At 37.0% G+C, this 22,952-nt stretch overlaps 1 protein-coding gene across 2 annotated transcripts in view; it reads right to left on the reverse strand.

Moving 5' to 3' along the window:
- TMEM117 (transmembrane protein 117) overlaps window positions 1-22,952 on the reverse strand; it is a 469,463-nt gene that overhangs the window by 158,929 nt on the left and 287,582 nt on the right. For both annotated transcript variants that reach the window (XM_032876977.1, XM_032876978.1), the window contains one exon: window positions 11,757-11,854. In XM_032876977.1, coding sequence (XP_032732868.1) covers window positions 11,757-11,854 — 98 coding nt within the window. The remainder of the gene's footprint in view (window positions 1-11,756; window positions 11,855-22,952) is intronic.

Genomic DNA, 22,952 nt, shown 5'->3' on the forward strand with positions numbered 1-22,952 from the left:
TTTGTATTTCCCTGATGATGAGTGATGTTGAGCATCTTTTTATGTGTCTGTTGGCCATCTGGATGTCTTCTTTAGAAAAATATCTATTCATGTCGTCTGCCCATTTTTTAATTGGATTATTTGTTTTTTAGGGGTTGAGTTTTAGAGCTTCTTTACATATTTTGGCACTAAAAACAAACATTGAAACATTTCAACCTTCAATCCATCCCTTCTAAAAAGAGAGAAAGTACAAGGGTCTTTGGCCAGCGGGGGCGGGGGTTGTGGGGAGAAGGTAAGAACAGGATATTCTGAAAGTAAGAGCTGGCATTATGGAACCAGCACTGCTGGTGGAGTTTATAGTAGACAGGGGTACCAACAGCAGTAGTGGTCTGGTCCCTGAAAGAAACCACACATTCATGAGAACTGTCACAATCCTCAACTTGTCTTGGATGAGCCCTCTCCTGGAGTCTTCATCTCCCTTCATTTTGATCAATGGCTCACAAAATAAACAATGACTCACTTCCACTTCATTATGGTGACAGAGTTGTCCTGCAGAGAACATGAGAGTATTATTTATCAGCAATTCTGGTTCAAAAACCAATCAGTTGTGAGCTTCCAACAGTGACGAGTGTGCCACAAATTTAAGTTTGTGGGTCGCCGATCTTGGAAGCAGATGTGAACCACATTGAATCATAGGTTCTAAACAACCAACTACACCTTGGTGACACTGAGACTTTGTTGCTCCTCAGTCATTATGCAAAAAGGTGATAGCCAATTTTAACTAGAGTGATTTAAGTAAAGAATGATAGCTATTCTGATATAATTATGACCTGAATAAAAAATCTTAATTCTACTCGGCAGGTTTTGATCAAAGCACACACACAAAAACACTTTTTTAAAGGAGGATTTCTATGCCATCAAAATACATGATCGTAGCAACATTTTATTCTGAGACATATGCATTGTGGCCACTTTATAAATATTTGCAGCATGAAGACACATACTTCAAAGTACGCCACCAGTGGATCCTGGAAGATGTGAGGAAACTGCAAGAATGAAAATGTCTGGGCTTTTTTCTTCTTTTTTTTTTAAGATTTTATATTTATTTGAGAAAGTGAGAGAGTGAGCGAGAGATCACAAGCAGGGGGGAGGGGCAGAGGCGGAGGGAGAAGCAGACTCCCCACCAAGCAGGGAGCCCAATGCAGGACTCAATCACAGGACATTGAGATCATGACCTGACCCACAGGCAGATGCTTAACCAACTGAGCCACCCAGGGACCCAATGTCTGGGCTTTCTAACAGATCAAGTTGTAGGATATCTGGAGTTTTGTTACTATGGAAGACTTGCATTTTTAGTCTGCTAGAGATGGGGAGGGGCCATGCTTCATGAGAAAAAATGAAGATAGGCAGAGATTCTCACACTGCCAAAATGGGTCAAGTCACTATACTTGGTTAAATGCTGCCTACTTTCCTCTAGAATTTATTGTTTCCAGTTTAATTTTGTGCATTTATACTATTATGTGCAAACTCAAGGGAGTTTTTTGGAATCATGACCTACACTTTAGAAACTTAATAAGTATAACTTAGGCTGTATGGCTCACGGGAGTACTCCACCCAACCAGCAGATTTAAGACTAAAGAGGAATAACTAGCCTACCAATTCTTGTTACACAGAAAAACTATACAGTCTTTCTAAGCCTTTATTGAAGGACATTTTTCTTTCAAAAATTCATAAATCCAAGGATTACTCTTGGGCTCAATGTTACTATTTCAGGTCTTAGCAATTGGAATAAAGCTCTATAATAGAGAGGTCCTATTAAGCAATTTAAGACCAACTTATTTAATTCTTTTTCCTTAAACCTCACTTACCTTTAAGAAATAAGGAGAAGATCCTAAGATAAAAACTTTCACGGTCAGTTGGGGCTGATATTGTGTCACCACAGTTACACAGCTCACAGTGTTTTAATGGACTCTGTAGTTATAGAGAACGCATGTGATTTGAAACCAAAATGATTTTTAAAGTACTGAAATTAATATTTCTAAAAATTTTTCAGAAAAAATAACTCATAAGCATTATATATTTTCTTGTAAAGCATCAATTGATCATAAAGTTATAATACTTTTAATTACTGTTTCATTGTTTTAATGAAGTCTTTTATCTGAAGAATTTTTCAGAAATATTGTAGAGTATGCCAGTTTTGAAGGTCCTCACCAAAGTAATTAATTCAACAAGAATGTACTTAATGCTTGTTGTGTGTCAGATACTGTGTTAAGTCCTAGGAAAACAATAAGTAAGATGTTATTCCTGCTCTCAAGAACTGTGATTTCTACAAAGAACTTATCAAACTCAGCATCCCAAATCACAAAAAATCCAGTCAAGAAATGGGCAGAAGATATGAACAGACATTCCTCCAAAGAAGACATGCAAATGACCAACAGACCCATGAAAAAATGCTCAACATCACTCAGCATCAGGGAAATACAAATCAAAACCACAATGAGATACCACCTCACACTGGTCAAAATGGCTAAAATTAACAAGTCAGGAAACAACAGATGTTGGTGAGGATGCGGAAAAAGGGGAACCCTCTTACACTGCTGATGGGAATGCAAGATGGTACAGCCAGTCTGGAAAACAGCATGGAGGTTCCTCAAAAAATTAAAAATAATGCTACCCTATGAACCAGCAATTGCACTATTAATTATATACTCCAAAGATACAAGTGTAGTAATCTGAAGAGGCACATGCACACCAATATTGATAACAGCAATGTCCACAAGACCCAAATGAGTGAAAGAGCCCAGATGTTCATCAACAGATGAATGAATAAAGAAGATGTGATATTTGTATACAATGGAATATTACTCAGCCATAAAGAAAATGAAATCTTGCCATGTGCAATGACATGGATGGAACTAGAGGGTATTATGCTAAGTGAAATAAGTCAGTCAGAGAAAGACAAATGCCATATGATTTCACTCATATGTGAATTTAAGAAACAAAACAGATGAACATAGGGGAAGGGAAGGAAAAATAAAATAAGATAAGAACAGAGAGGGAGGCAAACCATGAGAGACTCTTTAACTACAGGGAACAAAGTGAGGGTTACTGGAGGGGTAGAGGGTGGGGGAATGGGGGTAATTGGGTGATGGGACTTAAGGAAGGTACTTGATGTAATGAGCACTGGGTATTACGTGAAACTGATGAATCACTAAATTCTACCTCTGAAACCAATAATACATTGTATTTTAACTAAATTGAATTTAAATACAAAGTAAAGAACTGTGATATAGGCAGAAATATGTAGAGAATTTAATCATCGTTTTGACTTTAGTACAGTTCTTTTAAAATTTTAGAGGAATTTTAATTTAAAAACTTATGAACTATTTATTCAACTAAAGAATGAAAATTACATACATGGTAAATTTTTACCACAGAATTAATTTAATTTAAGAGGTTCTAGTTCAATATCTGTGCAGACAAGAATTTGAAATGAGCTCTCTTTTAAAAAGGAATAAGCGGGACGCCTGGGTGGCTTAGTTGGTTAAGCAGCTGCCTTCGGCTCAGGTCATGATCCCAGCGTCCTGGGATCGAGTCCCACATCGGGCTCCTTGCTCGGCAGGGAACCTGCTTCTCCCTCTGCCTCTGCCTGCCTCTCGGCCTACTTGTGGTCTCTCTCTCTCTCTGACAAATAAATAAATAAAATTAAAAAAAAAAAAAAAGGAATAAGCTCGGGGCACCTGGGTGGTTCAGTGGGTTAAGCCTCTGCTTTCGGCTCAGGTCATGATCTCAGGGTCCTGGGATCGAGCCCTGCATCGGGCTCTCTGCTCAGCGGGGAGCCTGCTTCCCTCTCTCTCTCTGTCTGCCTCTCTGCCTACTTGTGATCTCTGTCAAATAAATTAATAAAATATTTTTTTAAATAAATAAATAAAAAGGAATATTCTCTGAACAAGACAAACCAATAAACAGCAAACCAGTAAATATTTAAGATTTTTCATAAGGAATATATTCATTTCTAAATATACAGACATCCCTCCAATCTTCTCTCTTGCCTTCTGACAATACTCCCTGTACTACTTCTTCCTCTTCTAATCACAGCTCAACTCAGTACAGGTCTGGAAACATTCCAGAAAACCATTCTTGCAGAGGTCACCAGCAAAATTCTATAGATGCTCTGCATTTTGATCTTATCTGGCCTCTATAATACATACTTTCCCTATTTTTCATTCTTCCTGTCCTCTCTTTCTCTGTCTTCTTTATAGATCCTTCTTCTGCCTGTTCCCAGATAAAAGAGCTCTACAGGTTATATCACAGATCTTTTATTCTCACTCAGCATCCACTCACATTCTTTCAATAACCAGATACATGTAGATAACAACATCTAGGTGAGAGTGAAAATATAAACTGAAACACAAATTTTAGTAATATTTCTGTCTTGGATCTCAATCCCTCAGTCTTCGTGTTCAGATCCATACAAAGAACTCTCTACTAAGTATCTCTCTCTCTCTCTCCTCTAGTTGAAGTAGAGTTTACACACAATGTTACACTGGTTTCAGGTATACAACATAGTGATTCGGCAAATTCATAACATTATTCTATGCCCACCAAAAGCATACCTACCATCTGTTACCATACAATGCTATTACAATACCATTGGCTATATTCTATAAGATATGCCAATTAGTGTATCAAGCTCAACATGCAAATCTGGGCTTATTACGCTCCCACTAAGACTTACTCCCCTACCACAAGGTCCTATCTCAGTGAACAGTATCACCATCTGTTCAGTTGCTCAAGCCTAAATACTCAAAGCTATACTTGAATTTTCCTTTTGCCTCACTCCCATAACCAATCACCATGTTTCCTCCCCTCTGAGGCCTGCTGATCCTAGGATTACACTTAGGCTCTAGTTCCTTTACAAAATCATCCCTGGAGCTCTCTAAGCCCCACATCACAGCACCCACCCCCCACAGCTGGCATTGCCTGCCCCCTCACACCCTGTATTTCTCATCAGACAGAAAATTAGGCTGTCAAGAGTCCTTATTTTCTTTCAGAACTGTGTTCTCAGCACCACGGAGAGCACCTGGTGCTAAGTAACAGCGTTCATAACACCAGTTAAAACAAAATAATGACTAATACACAATAGGAAGTAGGAAAGCCGGGACTGAAAGTTAGGCAGGGGGCTCTAGAGTTTGTGCTTCTAACCGCTATTGCACATTGCATTCAGCCCTTAATAAGTATTGATTTAAATAAGTTAATAAAAACAGACTTGCTCTTAATTCAGCACAATTAAGTCTGGAGGGGCATGGGATTATGTAATGTTCAGATATAAATAGATGCCTAAGAGCTAAATCTCTCAGGCATAAACAGAGAATTTACTTTTTAAATGAAAAACCTCCAAATAATATGACAATAATGTGACAAGACAGTAATGCAACATCAATCACCTTTTTATCCAGAAGTAGAAAACTTGGATCTCTCTGCTTAGAAGCCAGACTTAAGTGGAGCCTGTTAACTTTGTGCAGTGTTTAAAATTAAGGTGACTGGTTCAATAGGTACAGTTACTTGATTTAGGCTAGAAATGTCCTGCTTTTTCTCAGTTACAGAGGCAGTTTTTAATTAAAGATAGACAACCGTTTCACAAGACATGTTGAAATGGAAGGAAAGCTGAAGGCTACAAGACAAAATTCATCCAGAGAAAAGACCCAGGCTAATTTATTATTTGGGAAGTGAGGCAAAAAGTTTTGCATACTATAGTTGCCCCAGAACTTTTCATGAATTATTGTCTGATGTAAAATTTTTCCTCATAGTTACAATGGAATTATACAGAGCATAGTAAATTAAAATTAGTACCCTCTCATTATAAAGCCAAAAAAGAGTAATACTTTTCTAGTTAAGCATGTAGAGTCATAGGATCTTTAAGTTGGATGAAAATTGAGAAGTGATTTACTTGTTTTTCTCATTGAATGTGAAAATCCTTCTACTGTATCCCTGATGGATAGGGAATTTTTGCTGGAATACTTCTACTGACAGGAAATACAGCATTTCATCAAGCAAGTTCACTTAGCATTGAGAGGCTCCCATTCTTCCAGACATGAATTCTTTCAGACAAGAATCTAAATCTACGTCCATGTGACTTACGTTCTTTAGCCTATATCCTAGTCTGCTTGGGCTGCTACAACAGATACCATAGACTAGCTGCCTAATAAAAAACAGACATGTATTTCTCACAGTTCCGGAGGCTGGGAAGTTTAAGGTCAAGGCACCAGCACGGTTTCATTTGGTGAAGTCCTCTTCTTTGTTCACACCCAACACTCCCTCTGTCTTTACATGATGGAGAGGGCTAGGAATCTCTCTGGAACCTTTATTATAAAGGCACTAATCCCATTCATGAAGAATCTACCCTCATGACTCAAGCACCTTCCAAAGACCTCACCTTCTAGTACCATCATTTGGGCATTAAGGTTTCAAAATATGAATTTTGGAAGGACACAAACATTCAAACTATAGCAGTCCCTGTTCTGCCCTCTGGAGCAAAGCAAACAGAATTACTCTCTCTTCAATATTTTAATCTTATGATAGAAAATAACATGGCAGAGCTGAAAAGGATCACACAGAATAACAAAACACATCCCTTTTGAAGAACAAAGAAAGGAAACTTGCAGTCGTCATACCAGGCATCCCTGTACTCTGATACTAGAGAGCTATTGCTAAATCCTTTCTGACTGACCTTTCCCCTGATTCTTAGGTCTTTTTATTACTTTACTATATTTGATTGTCATTTGATGATTATCATGTGACTCTCCCAGACCATGTATATTAAGATAATAATCATTTCTTGATTAGCCCTTGTCTGGTGAAAGCTAAACAATTTTGTTAGACTTTACTAATGACTGTGATCTTCAAAACAGGACACACAGCAGCGGCTACATTTGTTTCCCAGTTAAGGATTACGATAGTCATGATGAAGAGATGTCCACCCAAACCATTATAGCACTAGATAAAGTAGCTTTTAAAATATAGGGGTGCCTGGGTGGCTCAGTTGGTTGAGCACCTGCCTTTGGCTTGGGTCATGATCCCGGGGTCCTGGGATCGAGCCCCACATTGGGCTCCCTGCTTGGCGGAGAGCCTGCTTCTCCCTCTCCCTCTGCCTGACTCTTTACCTACTTGTGGTCTCTCTCCATCTCTCTGATAAATAAATAAAATCTTTAAAAAATCATTAATCATTTAAAAAATGATTTTTAAACCATTAAATTATTTTAAAAATCATTATCAGGTTCTCCTAGAGCATCTAAGTAATCGCAGACCAGAGTATTAACAAATGTTTGCCACTGTAATACCTGGGTTATCATTTTTCCAGCTTCTATCATCAGTGGTTTTGTTTTGTTTTATTTGCCATTTGCTGTCCAGCCCTTAAGATAAAAATCCCAGCCTTCGGGCGCCTGGCTGCTCAGTGGGTTAAAGCCTCTGCCTTTGGCTCAGGTCATGATCCCAGGGTCCTGGGATCGATCCCCACATCGGGCTCTCTGCTCAGCAGGGAGCCTGCTTCCTCCTCTCTCTCTGCCTGCCTCTCTGCCTACTTGTGATCTCTGTCTGTCAAATAAGTAAATAAAATCTTAAAAAAAAAAAAAATTCCAGCCTTCTGTTATGGCAACACTCTGCTCCTAGGATCAATTTCTGTATGCAGCAGGATGCAGTTACAAACAATCCCCACATCTCAGGGGCTTAATATTTGCAAAAGATTATTTCTCACACTATATGACCACAGTGTTGTTAAGAATTCTTGGTTTATGCTTGGTTCCCTAAATGACGAGGGCTCCAACTAGATGTAGACTTCCATTGTTGCTACCGACAGAAGACCTCCCTTTAGTGCTTCTCTTTGGCAGTTAAATGCTACCTAAGGATGCTTGGGTGGCTCAGTTATTTAAGACCTGACTCTTGAATTCATGGGTCATGGGTTCAAGCGCTCAATTGGGCTCCATGCTAGCCTAGAGGCTACTTAAGAAGAAGACAAGAAAGAAGAAAAAGAAGAAAGTTTCTACCTAACTGTGACATATGCCACTTTTACTCACACTTTAATTGGTCAAAGCAAGTGATGTGGTTGGGACGGGGGCAGCAGAAAAGTGCAATCCTCTCCTGTGTCTGGAAGGCAAAGAACTGGAGTATTTGTGGGAGCGCCTGGGTTGCTCAATGGGTTAAAGCCTCTGCCTTCGGCTCAGGTCATGATCCCAGGGTTCTGGGATTGAGCCCCGAATCGGGCTCTCTGCTCGGCAGGGAGCCTGCTTCCTCCTCTCTCTCTGCCTGCTTCTCTGCCTACTTGTGATCTCTCTCTGTCAAATAAGTAAATAAAATCTTAAAAAAAAAAAAAAGAACTGGAGTATTTGTGAAGCCCAAATGAACACCAGATTTCTCAATCTCTCCTTTCACCAATTGGTCTACGAATCACAGAGTCTCCTTTATAAGTCCCCCTTATTTTCTTTTTAAAGTTAAGTCGCTGGAAACTATTATCCCAAGATGCTTCCCATAAAAAGCATACAAATTGTGCCACAAGGGAATAAATAAAACGGGGAAATAGAAGCTAATATAAACATATTACTTGATTTTAATTTTTTTATTGAGTATAGTTCATACACAATGTAATGTGAGTTTCAGGTGCATATTTCTCACTTTTTTATATCTTTGTTTATGTATATATTGGCTCCAGATACAAGAGAGTGGAAATGTTTTTCATGGCCCCTCTAGAAAACAGAAACAGCATATGGAATTAACCTAGAGTTTAAATTCTTAGATCTTTATTCTTAATTATCAAAAGGGCTAGGAGAGTGATTTCGGAAGGGAAGTTCTATATTCTTCCCTCTCCCATTTAGTATTTTCATTTCATTTTTTAAAGATTTTATTTACTTATTTGAGAGACAGTGAGAGAGAGCAGGAGCAGGGAGGAGAGGGAGAAGGAGGCTGTCCACTGAGCAAGGAAACTGACCGCTGGACCCTAGAATCATGACCTGAGCCAAAGGCTTAATCGCTTAACCGACTGAGCCACCCAGGTGCCCCCATTTAGTATTTTCATATACAAAGACAATTTAGTCTCACCCCCAGCATAAAAAGCCCATGTGTTATAGCAGCTTTATCTTGGCACAATTATAGATAGAAGTAAGAACAATTTTCTTCAATATAGAGACATCTGTCACAGGAATCAAGGAAGAACTCAGCCACACAGTTGCAAATCCACACAGTTGCAAAATAGTTTCTGACAGACATTTGTGAGTTAAAGCAGCTACACGTAGGTAAAAGGTAAGTTTACTAGAACAAAATTGCATGTTGTACCATTGAAACTGCTACACAGAATCACACTGCAACTTAAGAAAGCTTTCCTTTGCAAAATTTCTTCTCCAGCATAGGTTTTTCACACTAATCTCTTCCCTTAACTGGGGCAACACCAAAAGAAAACGGCACTTTTTTGACTGGGTAACACATAGCGTGTAAATACTATCTTTTGTTTCATCTGAAACCTTGCCAATGATTTCTGTACGTTATCTCTTAGAGCTAAGAAAACATGCCTTTTATACTTGCTACATCTCTTTTATCCAAAAAGTATGAACAAAACAGAAAATTGTGTTGCTTCCCACATAATTTCCATATTCAACTTTTTGCATCAGATTTTCCTTTTTTAAAACCCTGAGAACTGTTGACAAGTTAATCTAACTGTATAGAAATGGATAAAATAGGAAAAATATTTTTAGAGTAGCATTTAAATTTTCCTCAGTTATTTTATGTTCTCTGTGATTTGAAATACTACTTTTGAAATATAACAATGAAAAACCATCTCCCAAATATATTATTAATAATCGATAATTTACAAAAAAACACAATGACTATAAGAATAAGTATGAATGTATTGAATTGAATTGTTCTACATTCAAGCGTATTATCTATTTGCCAGTGGCTAATTAAATTATTTTTATAAGATTTAAAATACTCTTTAGGTCATCATTTGGAACGATGTTATCACATAGGTCAAAAATAAGCCCATTTATATAAAAGGGATGGTAGACCTGAGTAATAACGCTCAAGGAACACACACTAAGATGCTTAAGGAAAAAATCCGGTATGGATTCCTCTCCACTGAATCAGCAATTGCAATTAAGAGTAGCTAATGACAAAAATCAGAGGGCCTTCAGGTTACTGTAGACATGGCTCACTTTCACAAATAGTACAAATGTGACCTGAGTAACTTTCCATACTGAACAATAATCAGCAGGCTGCCTTTGAAGATGCATTAAACAAAATAAAATTTATGTAACCATAGTAAGTTAATATTGTTTCAAGATAGTTCATAAATGCTTTTAATATTAACATCTACCTTTTTAAAAATTATGATTCCTACAACATCTATAGAGAATTCTATAGGGTGGAATCACTGCCCCAGAATCTCATATTCTCAATATAGCACCATAACCTAAAACAGGATTAAGGTTAATCATGTGGAAATTTGCACACTGATGTATCCTTTGTTCTAGAGGTAGTCTAGTGTAATGATTAAACACTGGGTCTCTGGAGTTAGAGACCTATGCTCCCAATAACAGTGCCTACCTTATAGGGTTGTCCAGATTAAATGAGTAAATAAATAGAATGTTAAATACTTAGCATAGTGCTTGCAGCAAAACATATCCTCAATAAATATTTTCTATAATTATTATATTGTATATTATTCAGACAAGCTATATGGGGAGATGACACGCAGGGAAAAAAGAATATGAAGGTTAAATGCACCATAAAAATAGGCCACACTTGACTCATAGAGACAAGGTATAAATAAACATCCACAAAATCATACTCATTTTTACAACACTACTTGAAATCTACTTTTGTTTACCTTCTAAGAATTGAGTTCAAAATGCCGTATATCTCTACCAAAATTTAATTACAGTGTTAAAGCACAAAGATAGCTTAGAGTGTATATTCTGCCCCCTGATTTTTGTAGCTTGTACAGGAAAAAAAGAAGTCAATGCCCAGAATTAAATCCAAGAACAAACAAAATATTTTTTCTATCATTTCAAAAGGCAGGGAAGCAGGACGAAATGTAGCCGGCACAAGTTATCATCAACCCCAGCCCCTCTGAGCATTAGTACACACCTTTTCATACATCTGGTTGACTCTGTAGTTGGACAGTATCACCCAGCCAGGCAAAGTGCCCCTCTTGCTGACTCCTTATTGCTATCTTTTCTGTCTAAACTTGTTCAAATACACATAAATAGTAGTGATTCGATGAAAAATAAAGTTCTATAAGACATGGATTATTTTTTTAATTGCAATGATTGGGCTGGAGAGCTAAAAGAAATTACATAAAGAAGAAATGCCAATGAGCCAGATGTGATTTGTAAAGAGGTTTCCTCTCTGTGTAACTCCTTCAAAGCAAAATTATATCCTGTCAAATATACTGGAAATTTAGAATTTACTGGAGACATTTTTATAGCAGATTTCATTGACGAAAATTACAGCTTGTTTTTGCTGAATCAAAAACCTACTTACCTCTGGTAAAATATGTATTACTATATTAGCAAATGTATCTCTTGTAAATGTGTATATGCAACAATGTGTAAGCAGAAAGTAATTCATATAATCATCAGGATGATGTTTTAATCATCTTAATGGAACACAGTATCCACTGGAAATGCCTCTCTACACAGAATTCTGTGTATCTTAAAAAAAAAATACATCCAACTCAAGTCTTTTGTGAATCATGCAAGCAAAAATCAATAAATGAAACAATTTCTTACCAGAATAAAATGATCCTAACATTTCCTTTCTTCCAGAAAGCTCTTGCGGATTTTCCCCAATCGGGATAAGGTTTGTCCTGAAGCATCATATCAGTGACCTGAAGCAACAAAACAAACTTATTTAGCACTTTCAGAAATCCTACATGTAGGTTTAAATATTCATATAATTTGCACTTTATTGATAATAAAATGTTTGTATTTTAATGCTAGAATATATGCAGAGATAAATTTAAGAATAGACTTATTTCAATTAAAAATTTTAGTTTTTAATTAGTTTTAATTTTAGTTTTTTCATTTGACTTTACATAATGAATGAGCATATTTAAGATGATTCAACATGTCAACTACTGAGATTTTTTTAAATTTTTAAGGTAATCAAGATTACCTTATATAAGAAGGCATCTTTAAGATACTATTGACCTCTTCATAGAAACAAAACATAAATAATAAATAAAGTACCATAGTTATTGGTATTTATTGTCTAAATTCGAAACTCCGAAATCCAAATATTTCTTTCTCTGTCTAGATTTTTACCTAAATCGCTAGTCAAAATATTATCTTCCCTTCTCTCCATTTTTTCTTTCTATGGTGTGAGGTATGGGACTTGACCCAGTTTTATAAACTATTTGTTTTAATAGCTTAGCATTCCCCCACCTCCACACCATTTGCAGTTCTATGTCTTCTTCCAAAAATATTCTACCTCTCTTTCTCAGATGCACAGATTCTGCCCATCTTCTGAGGTCTAGACAAAGTCACATCACCATCACACACTGTGATGTCTTCACTGTCCCCTCCAACCATAGCTCTGGATCCCTCCTTCTTATGTGGCCCACTGCTTTCAACTTTCTATTTTATTTACTAGATACATTTGTTCTCTCTACTAGGCTTTAAAATCCTTGAAGGTGAAGATTTGTCTCTATATCCCTTTCAATGTCTAACTTTCTTTTATAATATTTGCTTAAAGAAGAAATGACAAAATGATTTTATATAAATGCTTATTTTTGAAAATGCATAAAAATAAATTGCTCATTGGCCACATCCCATATTAATGGTTTCAGAAAATGTCCAAAGTATCATAAATAGGTAACCTATTATAAAATCATTTTTAAAAGCCTGATGGGATGCGGAATGAATTTCCTTCTTTCTTCTCATAAAAGAAAATGTATTTGTATATGGGTACACACAATCACACACATACACTTTTTTTCTTTTCTTCAAGAGAAGAAAATATTGTTACTAATTGGATTTGCATTTAATAATGTTCACATTCAAACAACCAAAGCCAATTCAAAATTAAGAAAATTTATACAGAATGAATATAAATTGAGTAAGGAAGAATTCTCTTTCCTTAGAGAATTGAGTAAGGAAGAATTCTCACATCCATTAAAATATACCTCTCTCTTGCTCTTAAGGTGTTAATATTGCACTTAAGTATAACATCCAACAATGGCCTGACTTGCAATGGGTGAAATTTAATCATTTATGATGAAATATTTTTATTCAGTGGGAGTCTTTCTGGATCAATGACCCCTTCATTCCTACTGGACTTTCTGTGGAAGGCACATCAATTCTCAAGCAAGCCCATCTTGTTGTGCTACACAGCAGCCCAGAAATGGCCTCTGGAAATATGCCAGGGCTTCACATGCTCATTTAAAATGCAGTCTGAGCAGAGGTTAAGGAGCCCAGTCTCCAGGAAACACTCACTCTTAATTCTTCTTTATATTCTTTCTCAACATAATATCTTAGACTGGAACTCCCATGTTTCTCTTGGTTGATGAGAACCAAAGGAAGTTCACTGCTCTTCACCGAGTAACACTGCAGATTTATACCAGCTCTAACATAGGGCTTATAATAATTTTGTGTGATGTGGCTTTGAAACTTCAAATTCAACAAATGTCACAAATGGTTTTAATACAAACTCAGTCAATTTCTTGAAATTGTTAATTACATTGATAATTGTTGAGTGCAACTAACATTAAAAATTCAAAACGGGAAAACATTGATTTCACTCCTTTTTAGGAAGAAATTTATGACTTTCTCATTTATTTTCTTCTTTACAATTTAAACTTACAAGTGTTTATTTTCTCACTCTAACGCTCATGCATTGTATCGTTGATCAAAGAAAATTCATGATATTGTCAGAATGAACAAAGGGAAGATGATATAATAAAATTTAAGCATGAATCAAGTGAGTTACGCTATTACTAAAAAGTGAAACAAGGCAAAAGTAGAAAAATTTAAATTCCATATATTCTTGGGTATAAAAAGCGTTTTAAATCATTACTTCCCTTGAGAAAGGAATTGTTATTCTTCCAAACAACAATTTCATCCACTACTCCTTTGTAACTTTCTTCAATAGCAACTCTTGTGTCAAGCTTTATTTTTACAAAACCTCAAGGTTAAGTAAATAAATACTTAAATAAATATTTCATGTTTTACCAGCATCCTAAAAGATTTAATTAATTCTGTTCAGCAATATTTACCCCGTTCCAGAAACAGTCTACATGGTAATAAATATTTCCAAGGAACAGAATGATTACTGGGTGGATTTTATTCAATTTTCAATGTTTTCTCCAGGGCACTTTCTGGGAAATACTTATTATATTTTCTAGAAGAAGGCAATCTGCTGCTGTATGACCAATTATTACAGCAGCATGTTTTGTAAAAATGACATTCAAGGATAAAGGATTTTCTCGGGAAAATGGCAAGATGAGGCAAAAACAAACAAAAAAAGCAGCACACTTTTTTCTTTCTTTCTTTTTTCCTGATTCCAGACAGCTGGTCTTTTTCACCTCCAGTTCCAACTCTTTATTTTAAGTCATATCATCAGATCGATGTCAGGTCACTTGCAGCTAAATTGGCAGGAGCAGAGACAGTCATTAAAGGGATGCATTCAATAAAGAAAAATCCAATTACCTTCTGCATTAGAGAAATCAAATTCATTTCTGGTGTTGGTCAAGGACAGCCTTTGTGGGAAAAGATGCAGGAAAGGCAGGACTAAAGACCATGCACATAGGTTGCTGTGTAGCATAAATACAATACGAAACTTGTTGATGCTTCTCCCACAGGAGGATAGCAAGAATTCAAAATCCCAGGTCTTTCTTTCTAAACTGGGAGAAATTTGTTTAACTCTTTGAGTGCCACAGTTCTTGCCTTTCCCCTTCCTGCCTACAGAGTCTTTGCACAAAATCCAGAACTTCATTATAGCCTGATCACATTACGTCTTGTTGGGTGTTTTTTTCAGTAAAATATAAGCTGTTCTAGGGCATAGGTATTGTGCAATCTGAGTAAGAACGCGAATGTTGAGATTTAAAAGTCAGTAAGTGACTGCAAAAGCAATTTATCTCTACAAGAATCTAAGTAGAAACTTTGCTCTCCCATGAGTTGAGCTGATGTGACGGGGGGGAAAATGGAAGCACGAAGGCAGCAATGACAACAGTAATAGCATACATTTGCCAGAGAACTTCATGGATTACAAAGCTCCCAGAGGTACTTTTTTTAACAATTGTCATAGCGATTTTATAAAGTGAGTCATTATTTTCCACCATCCACCAATGGAGAAAGAGAAATCACCGAGAAGAAATAACCCATCGAGGGTCACACACTTAACGGACTCTCCTGGGCACCAGCTCTGAAGCCAGTCTGCCTGGATGACTTCGAGTTTTGTCTCTTACTATTTTTCTATTTGGGACAAAGTAATTAACCTCTCTGTACCTCCATTTCGTATTCATCATTATTCATCCTGTATGGACACACAACAGATATCAGCAGGTGTTCTAAGAATTATTGGTGTTTTGTTGTTATCTAGAACTTCTACCTAATCATTTTGCTTCACGGGACTGTGTTACATAATTGGATTTACAGTCAAAGGGCTTGACGATCAGTCTCAGCTCATCCATAAAGACCAGATTATCATGTACTGAACTATTAGAAAATGATAAAGATACAGCTTGGTGTTAAAATATGTCACAGCCTGAAATGGTTGTGAAAAATCAAACCTATTGCCAAAGGTTGCAATAATCTGAGAAGGTTTCACAGAGGATACATGGGACGTAACTGAGTGCTGATTTCCATCTGTATCATTCTCCAGTGTTGCCCATTTTATATTCTTGGCCTAATTATAGACTACTCACATACGGGCACTACATACTGTATCTATAGTCTCATTTGATATAGCTTTATTTTGATATAAAGAATGTGATGTTAATGCGAAATATTGACCTAATAGAGATAAAAGGTCATAACACAGTGATGATGACTGTGGCAGCATGGTGCCACTCTTAAGATTGCTGTTGTGGAGCAGAGAATCATTTAAGCGAAATAAGTGTGACTCTTTTAATACACAAGCACACACAGTAAGGATACTGATGAGCAAACACATACATATAATTTTGCATGGTATTTTGCAACTTTCCTTTTTTTTTTTTTTTTAAAGGTTTTATTTATTTACTTGACACTGAGAGAGGGAACACAAGCAGGAGGAGCGGGAGAGGGAGAAGCAGGATTCCCACTGAGTGGGGAGCCTGATGTGGGGCTCGGTCCCAGGACTCCAGGATCATGACCTGAGCCAAAGGCAGATGCTAAACGACTGAGCCACCCAGGCACCCCAGCAACTTCTTTCTATTTAACAATATATCTTGAACATCATCATATATCAGTACAGATATAGCTATGGTTTCAACTACAGAGCCAGAGCTAGTCTCTGGAAAATTCTTCTAAATCCTTCAGGTCACATATGCAAGAAACTTGACAGAAGTTTTCTTAAACTTTAAGACAACCCTGAAATTGTTCATAAAATTGCAAATAAGTTTTTTTTTTGCAAATAAGTCTTAAAGATCAAAGAAACCTTTCTAGACTATAGTTAATTAAAAAATAAATTTTAATTTAAAATAGATAAATCATTTGTTTTTTCTTCTCTCACCATAGATTTACTATGTGCATTCCACTAAAATATAAAATGTTTCTATATTGTTCTAATTACCTTTATAATTAAACTTCACCTAACGTATGCATTATTTATTTAGATTTTTATTCACAGATGAGCTTCTACTTCTCCCTCTGCCTTCTTACCCTCAGTCACCTTGTTATACTTATGTTATTTTACCATTAACTTTTTGACTCTTTGAGTACTTCATATCCTATTTTACTCATCATCTTTAAATGGTATCTTCTTCCCTCATCTATAAAAATGAGAATATCAGAATACTATAATTTCTTACACTATACATCATTTCTGCATTGTTGGGGTCTGGGACTTCTCCTATGTTCGGGTTTATAATCAGAAACTAGACATTTCTTTTAACCTGGTCCAACAATTAAATAGACTCAATGATCTTTTCCAGTACTTCTGCTGGAGTTTTTCCACTGCTTCCAATGCTTACATTTTGTTCTACAACATATTCTTCCGGAAGGGTCATGAGAATAATGTAGATTATAAGTAATTGTTTAATTTCTTATATTTGACTAATAAGTAGCCTGAGTATAAAATTAATGAATCACTATATATTTTTTTTAATTTTTATTTATTTATTTATTTATTTGACAGAGAGAGAGAGACAGAGAGAGAGAGAGAGAGAAAGATCACAAGTAGGCAGAGAGGCAAGCAGAGAGAGAAGGGGAAGCAGGCTCCCCGCTGAGCAGGGAGCCCAATGTGGGGCTTGATCCCAGGACTCTGAGATTATGACCTGAGCCAAAGGCAGAGGCTTAACCCACTGAGCCACCCAGGTGCCCCCCTGAATCACTATATTTTTAACCTTAGAATTAAAGGCATGACTTTCTTTCTTAATACTTTGAGTGATGCCATGGAGAAATCTGAAAAAAACTGAAACTGGATTTTTTTTTTCATCTTTATACGTGAATTGTTTTTCATTGCTAAGATGTCCAGTTAACCTTTTTCTATCTTAAGTGCAGTAATTTTGCTGTTTATTGATTGTTGTCTGTCACTTTTCCAGGCACAATTAGTCCATTCAGTCTAAAGATTCAAGTCTTTCTTACTCTGTTAAGTCTTTTAAGAATCTTTAACTATGGGTGCCTGGGTGGCTCAGTGGATTAAGCAACTGCCTTCAGCTCAGGTCATGATCCCAGGGTCCTGGGATCGAGCCCCACGTCAGGCTCTCTAATCAGCAGGGGGCCTGCTTCCTCCTTTCTGCCTGCCTCTCTGCCTACTTGTGATCTGTCAAATAAATAAATAAAATCTTTTTAAAAAAGTCTTTAACTATTATTTTTCTTTTCCATTATTTTATTTCTATTCTTTAGAAGAATAATTCTGCAGATACTGGTTTTCTCTGTCTTCCTTTTCTAACTTTTTAAAAAAATATTTTATTTATTTATTTGAGAGAGGGAGATATATAAAGAGAAGAGCATGAGCAGGGATGAGAGGAAGAAGAAGCAGGGAGCCCGATGTGGGACTCGAGCCCAGGACCCTGGGATCATGACCTGAGCCAAAGGCAGACACTTAATCAACTAAGTCACCCAGGCTCCCCCTTTCTAACTTTTAATTTCCTTCACTCACTCATGTCCCCTACTTGATTTTGGGTGTGTCGGTTAATGTTTGCAGAAAGTCCAATTTGGCATGTATCTCTCTAATTTTCTTTCTTCTGCATTTCTTTCCTGAGCCTACCATCTCATTTCATCTTCTATTGTCTCACAGCATCTTCTCTGAATTCTTGTATTACTGCTTTTGAAGACAATGACTTCACTAATTTTTTTGATTTACTGTTGTGTTTTGTTTTGTTTTGTTTTGTTTTTTTATCATAATTTTCCTCTGGTTCACAGTACCATTTCTCTGGTGAAGTGTTCTTCACCTGTTACCGGACTTTCTTGTTATTTTCTTCCTCTATTATTCTTAGAGACAAAATTCTCATGCTGTTTCCTTTGGAATTGATTATCAAGTGAATGATGTGAGTTTTTCTGGACTAGCATTCTGCAAAAGGTTCATGTTGGGGTCAGGGCAGGGCCCTCAACCATCACTCCCCACCCCTATTGCTCCAGGCCTCTGAGGGAGTGCCACCTGCGTTGGAGAACTGTCCTTTGCCAACTTTGCCTGAGATCAGTAGACACCGTATCTTCTCTTCGCATTGTTTTGAAACTTAGTTGACAGTCACTACATTTGGCAGTCTGTAATCACAAATCATGCCTCAGAGTTAAAGATATGATTTACTCTTATTTAAGATAAAGTTAGCATTCTCTGATTCTTACACTCCATGTTCTTTTGGTTGGTTGCCAAAATCTTCCTACTTTAAAATGAAAATTCTATATTGCTACTTGAAATTATTATTAAATGGCTTATTTATGTGATGCATATTTTTGGCAATTTTGAGGCCATATCATCAAAAATAATTACTACATCTGCGATATTGTCTCTTTTTTTAAGTATTACCTATCAAATGACCTAAACAACATTCAAAATCAGTTTGTAATTAACCTTGTTTTAGACACTCTTTCCCAAATACAACTTTGTTAAAAATAAAATAATTAAACATAATATGAAATTTGCAGGAATTTGAACATTAGGCAGTTTCAGATTTTCTGAGAGGATTTGAAGGAAAGTTTTGCTTTATATTCAACATGTCATAATACAAAATTTAATTAGGTTATCTGGCTACCTATATTTAGTATATAAGTGAGATGTGAAAAGTATTTAGCCAGTGGAATGCTAAGTATTCTCTAAGGGTATTTAGTAGGTAGAATTTTCATCTCCTAAATATAATAGGCATAATGGTTTTCCAATTTGATGATGTCTTCTGTCTCATGAAAATTACAGCAAAATGTGCCATCAGGAACAGATGATTTTCATGCATTTCTATAATTACTTTTTAAACACTTGGATAAAGGTCCTTGTATAACTGTTATCATGACCAAGATATCTTTGTTTTTTAGTTCCTTGTCCATTTAAGAATGTTAATTGAGGGGCACCTGGGTGGCTCAGTAGGTAAAGCATCTGCCTCCGGCTCAGGTCATGATCCCAGGGTCCACAGATCAAGCCCTGTGTTGGGCTCCCTGCTCAGCGGGGAGCCTGTTTCTCCCTCTGCTGCTCCCCCTGCTTGTGCTCTCTCTCTCTCGCTTTCTCTTTCAAATAAATTAATTAATTAAAAAAAAAAAGAAGAAGAAGAAGAAGAGAAGAAAGTTAATTGAGACTATTAGTGACATACTGCCCCTCGCTGCAGTATTCTTTCCCTGACTTTGCTGAGGCCACTGTTATTTGAATATCATTGAGATATACACAGGTACATGACAGAAAAATTCTTTAGATAGAATTATTAGCCAGTACTGGGCACTTACTAAGTACAAATAGGCAATTAACACCAAGTTTTCAATACCAACCAAACCCATATTCTGGTATGTGCTTTGACACTCCCTAGGGGGTTTCATTTGGGACAAGGTAGAAAATTACAAAGTTCTTTTAATTTGTAAAAGCAGGCTTTATGTTTGAAGAGTTTTGCTCCTTCCCAAAATTACGGTTCAGAATACATTCATTTACCAACAGCTAAAGCCAACATCGAAATGCACGCCTCTTTACATACCCAGGCCAAGAGGAGAGGCTGTTTATTGCTATGAAGAGCATGAGCGCTGGCAGAGGGTTAGGAGCCCCGGGTCACAAGCCAATGATGCGAAAACATGTCAGCGCTTGAGCTGGGGGGGAGGAGAAGACGGTGAGCAGGGGCTCCACTGCTTCTTCCAATTGTTCACTTCGCTTCTTTGCTCCAAAGCAGATTAATAAAAAGTCTTTATCCACACTGCAGCTCTATTTTCCAAACGCCTTCCAACATTATCATAATTATAGGAACTATGACTCCATTCTTTTTGGTTATAGGGCTTTTTCTTTCTTTTTTCTTTTTAAATTTTTTTCTTCTTAAATGAAGTACAGTTGACATATAATATCATATTAGTTCCAACATCATGATTTGGCAAGCGTGCCATTACAAAATGCTTCCCACAAAAAGTGTAGTTACCGTGTGTAAACTTATAACAAAGTTATTACATATTGACTATATTCCCTCTGCTGTACTTTTCATTCCCATGACCTTTTTATAACTCAAAGTTTGTACTTATTAATCTTTTTACTTATTTTGCCTATCCCCCACCTCACTCCCCTCTGGCAACCACTAGTTTGCTCTCTATTTATGAAGCTCCATTTTTTTTGTTGTTGTTGAAATTTTCAACTGCTAATAACTTTTAAGTCTCACCGCCCCTTCTTCCCCTTCTGCCCCACACCTGAGAAAGCTGATAAGAAAATCCTGGAGCTCCTTTCTTTGTACCAGCAGGAAGTTCAAACCCTGCACAGTTCAAACCCTCAGCGTGGCCCCACCCCACATCCACAATAAAAACCCAAGTCAATCTCTTTACCTGACTTAGGGATTTCTGAATCTCTTTGAGAGCCACCATGCTCTCCCCAGAACCTTACCTATGTGAGGAATAAATCTTTTCATATCTTCTTGGTGCAAATGGGTCATCTTCATTCTCAACATCTAAACAAATTTGGGATGGAAGATCTATCCTACTTTTTCGGAATGGTCACACAGTAACAAAACCGTCATATGGTCATAAGCGAAGCTTCCTGTGACTTTTTTTTTTTTTAACTCATCTTTTTTGGGATCCTACCTTTCTCTTATAGAATCTTGGCATCTTCTAATGCAAATATGTTCTATTGCCAAACAGCAATGCAAAAAGGCCTGCCGGAATTGAGGAACTGAGAGATTCGTATTCTTGAAACTCTAGCTCCATGCATCAAAATCAGTTTGTAATTAACCTTGTTTTAGATTGTCTTTCCCAAAGGAAAGGCTGGTATTACGTAAGACAGAAGCTGATATTGTATACTTCTTCATATAGAATAGGGAAAATAAAATAAAATAAAATGCAAAAGATCTAGCTGAATTAACCCTGCTAATTCACTCACTTCCAGAGTATAAGCTCCAAGATGGCAGCCATCCTGTCCATTTTGTTCACACTCTGTCCCCGTCATTTAACATTATATCTGATATACTGCAAGCTCTCAGTCAACGTTTACTGAATGAGAGGATGAATCAAACGATAAATGGATGAACGAATGAACAAACAGGAATCAGGAGGAGCACAGAATACAGAACAGACCTGTGGGGAAGGCTTGGATAAACTGCACACTCCAAATAGCTCTTTCCTCATTCTGCATTTAAAGCCTCTCTAGCAGTTAGTGGTGATGAGGATGCTAACAGGTCTGGTGGTGGTAGTGGTGATAGGATGAGGAGGTGGAAGAGGAGCACACGAATGCAAAAACAGAGTATTCCTGTTCCTCCCAAGCCCATCCCTTCCTTGCCTGGAAAGGTAGGAAGACACAGGCATGTGTAGTTAAGATTCTAAGAAGAGGCAGAGATGGTCTTTGTCAACTCCTGGAAGAATAAAGAAACCAAATATGATTTCAAACAAGAGGAATATTAAGCCTAAGATGCATACTTACATTATCCACATATATATCTGCTTTATTGTAAATGTATTTATAGATGAATCAAATAAGGACACATATGAATCACATAAAGACTGGAAAGCAGTACACTTCCATATAGAGGAGGATGGTGTATGGTAGCCTCAGGAGTTGCGCAGTGCCCAGCCTGTGAACCCTTACGCGTGGATACCTTTGCATCCCTGGAGCACAGCATTATTTTCTTATCCCCTGTCTTAGGTCAGTCTATGTAAAAACAAATCTAAATTGGATTTCTTCCCCACTAGGGCAATGCATGTAGCTTGTTCCCTTTCGCTGATTCCCAACCCCCAGCACACACAGTATACCACATACACAGGCATGCATATACAATCAGTCTCACACAACAGCACCTCCCACTGAGACAAAGAAAGACCCAAGGTCCAACCAGAAAGGATTATGCGTACTCAGTGAGGAACATTAGCTGAGTATACAATTAAGTAAATGGAAACCATGGAGGAAGTTTTCTAAATTACCTAGATATGCCTTGAATGGATTGCTACAAGAAGTATCTGAAAACCACTGGCAAACATCTACTAGTGAACATTAAACCCGGAATATATTCTACAGCTTTTTAGAAGCACAAGCAGGGTTTCATAAAGCATGAATATTAATGCACCTGCTTATTACCTCCAATGATAGCCTGCACTGCCTTTGTGATGTATTGTACCTTATTGCTGGATCCCTACTGATTTACAATGAGTCCTGGACTGTTTTATTATTAAGTAAGGAAATTGGGCATG

The sequence above is a fragment of the Lontra canadensis genome, unplaced genomic scaffold (genome assembly GCF_010015895.1).
Source record: "Lontra canadensis isolate GAN:19392208 unplaced genomic scaffold, GSC_riverotter_1.0 scaffold59, whole genome shotgun sequence".
NCBI classification, from domain to species: Eukaryota; Metazoa; Chordata; class Mammalia; order Carnivora; family Mustelidae; genus Lontra; species Lontra canadensis.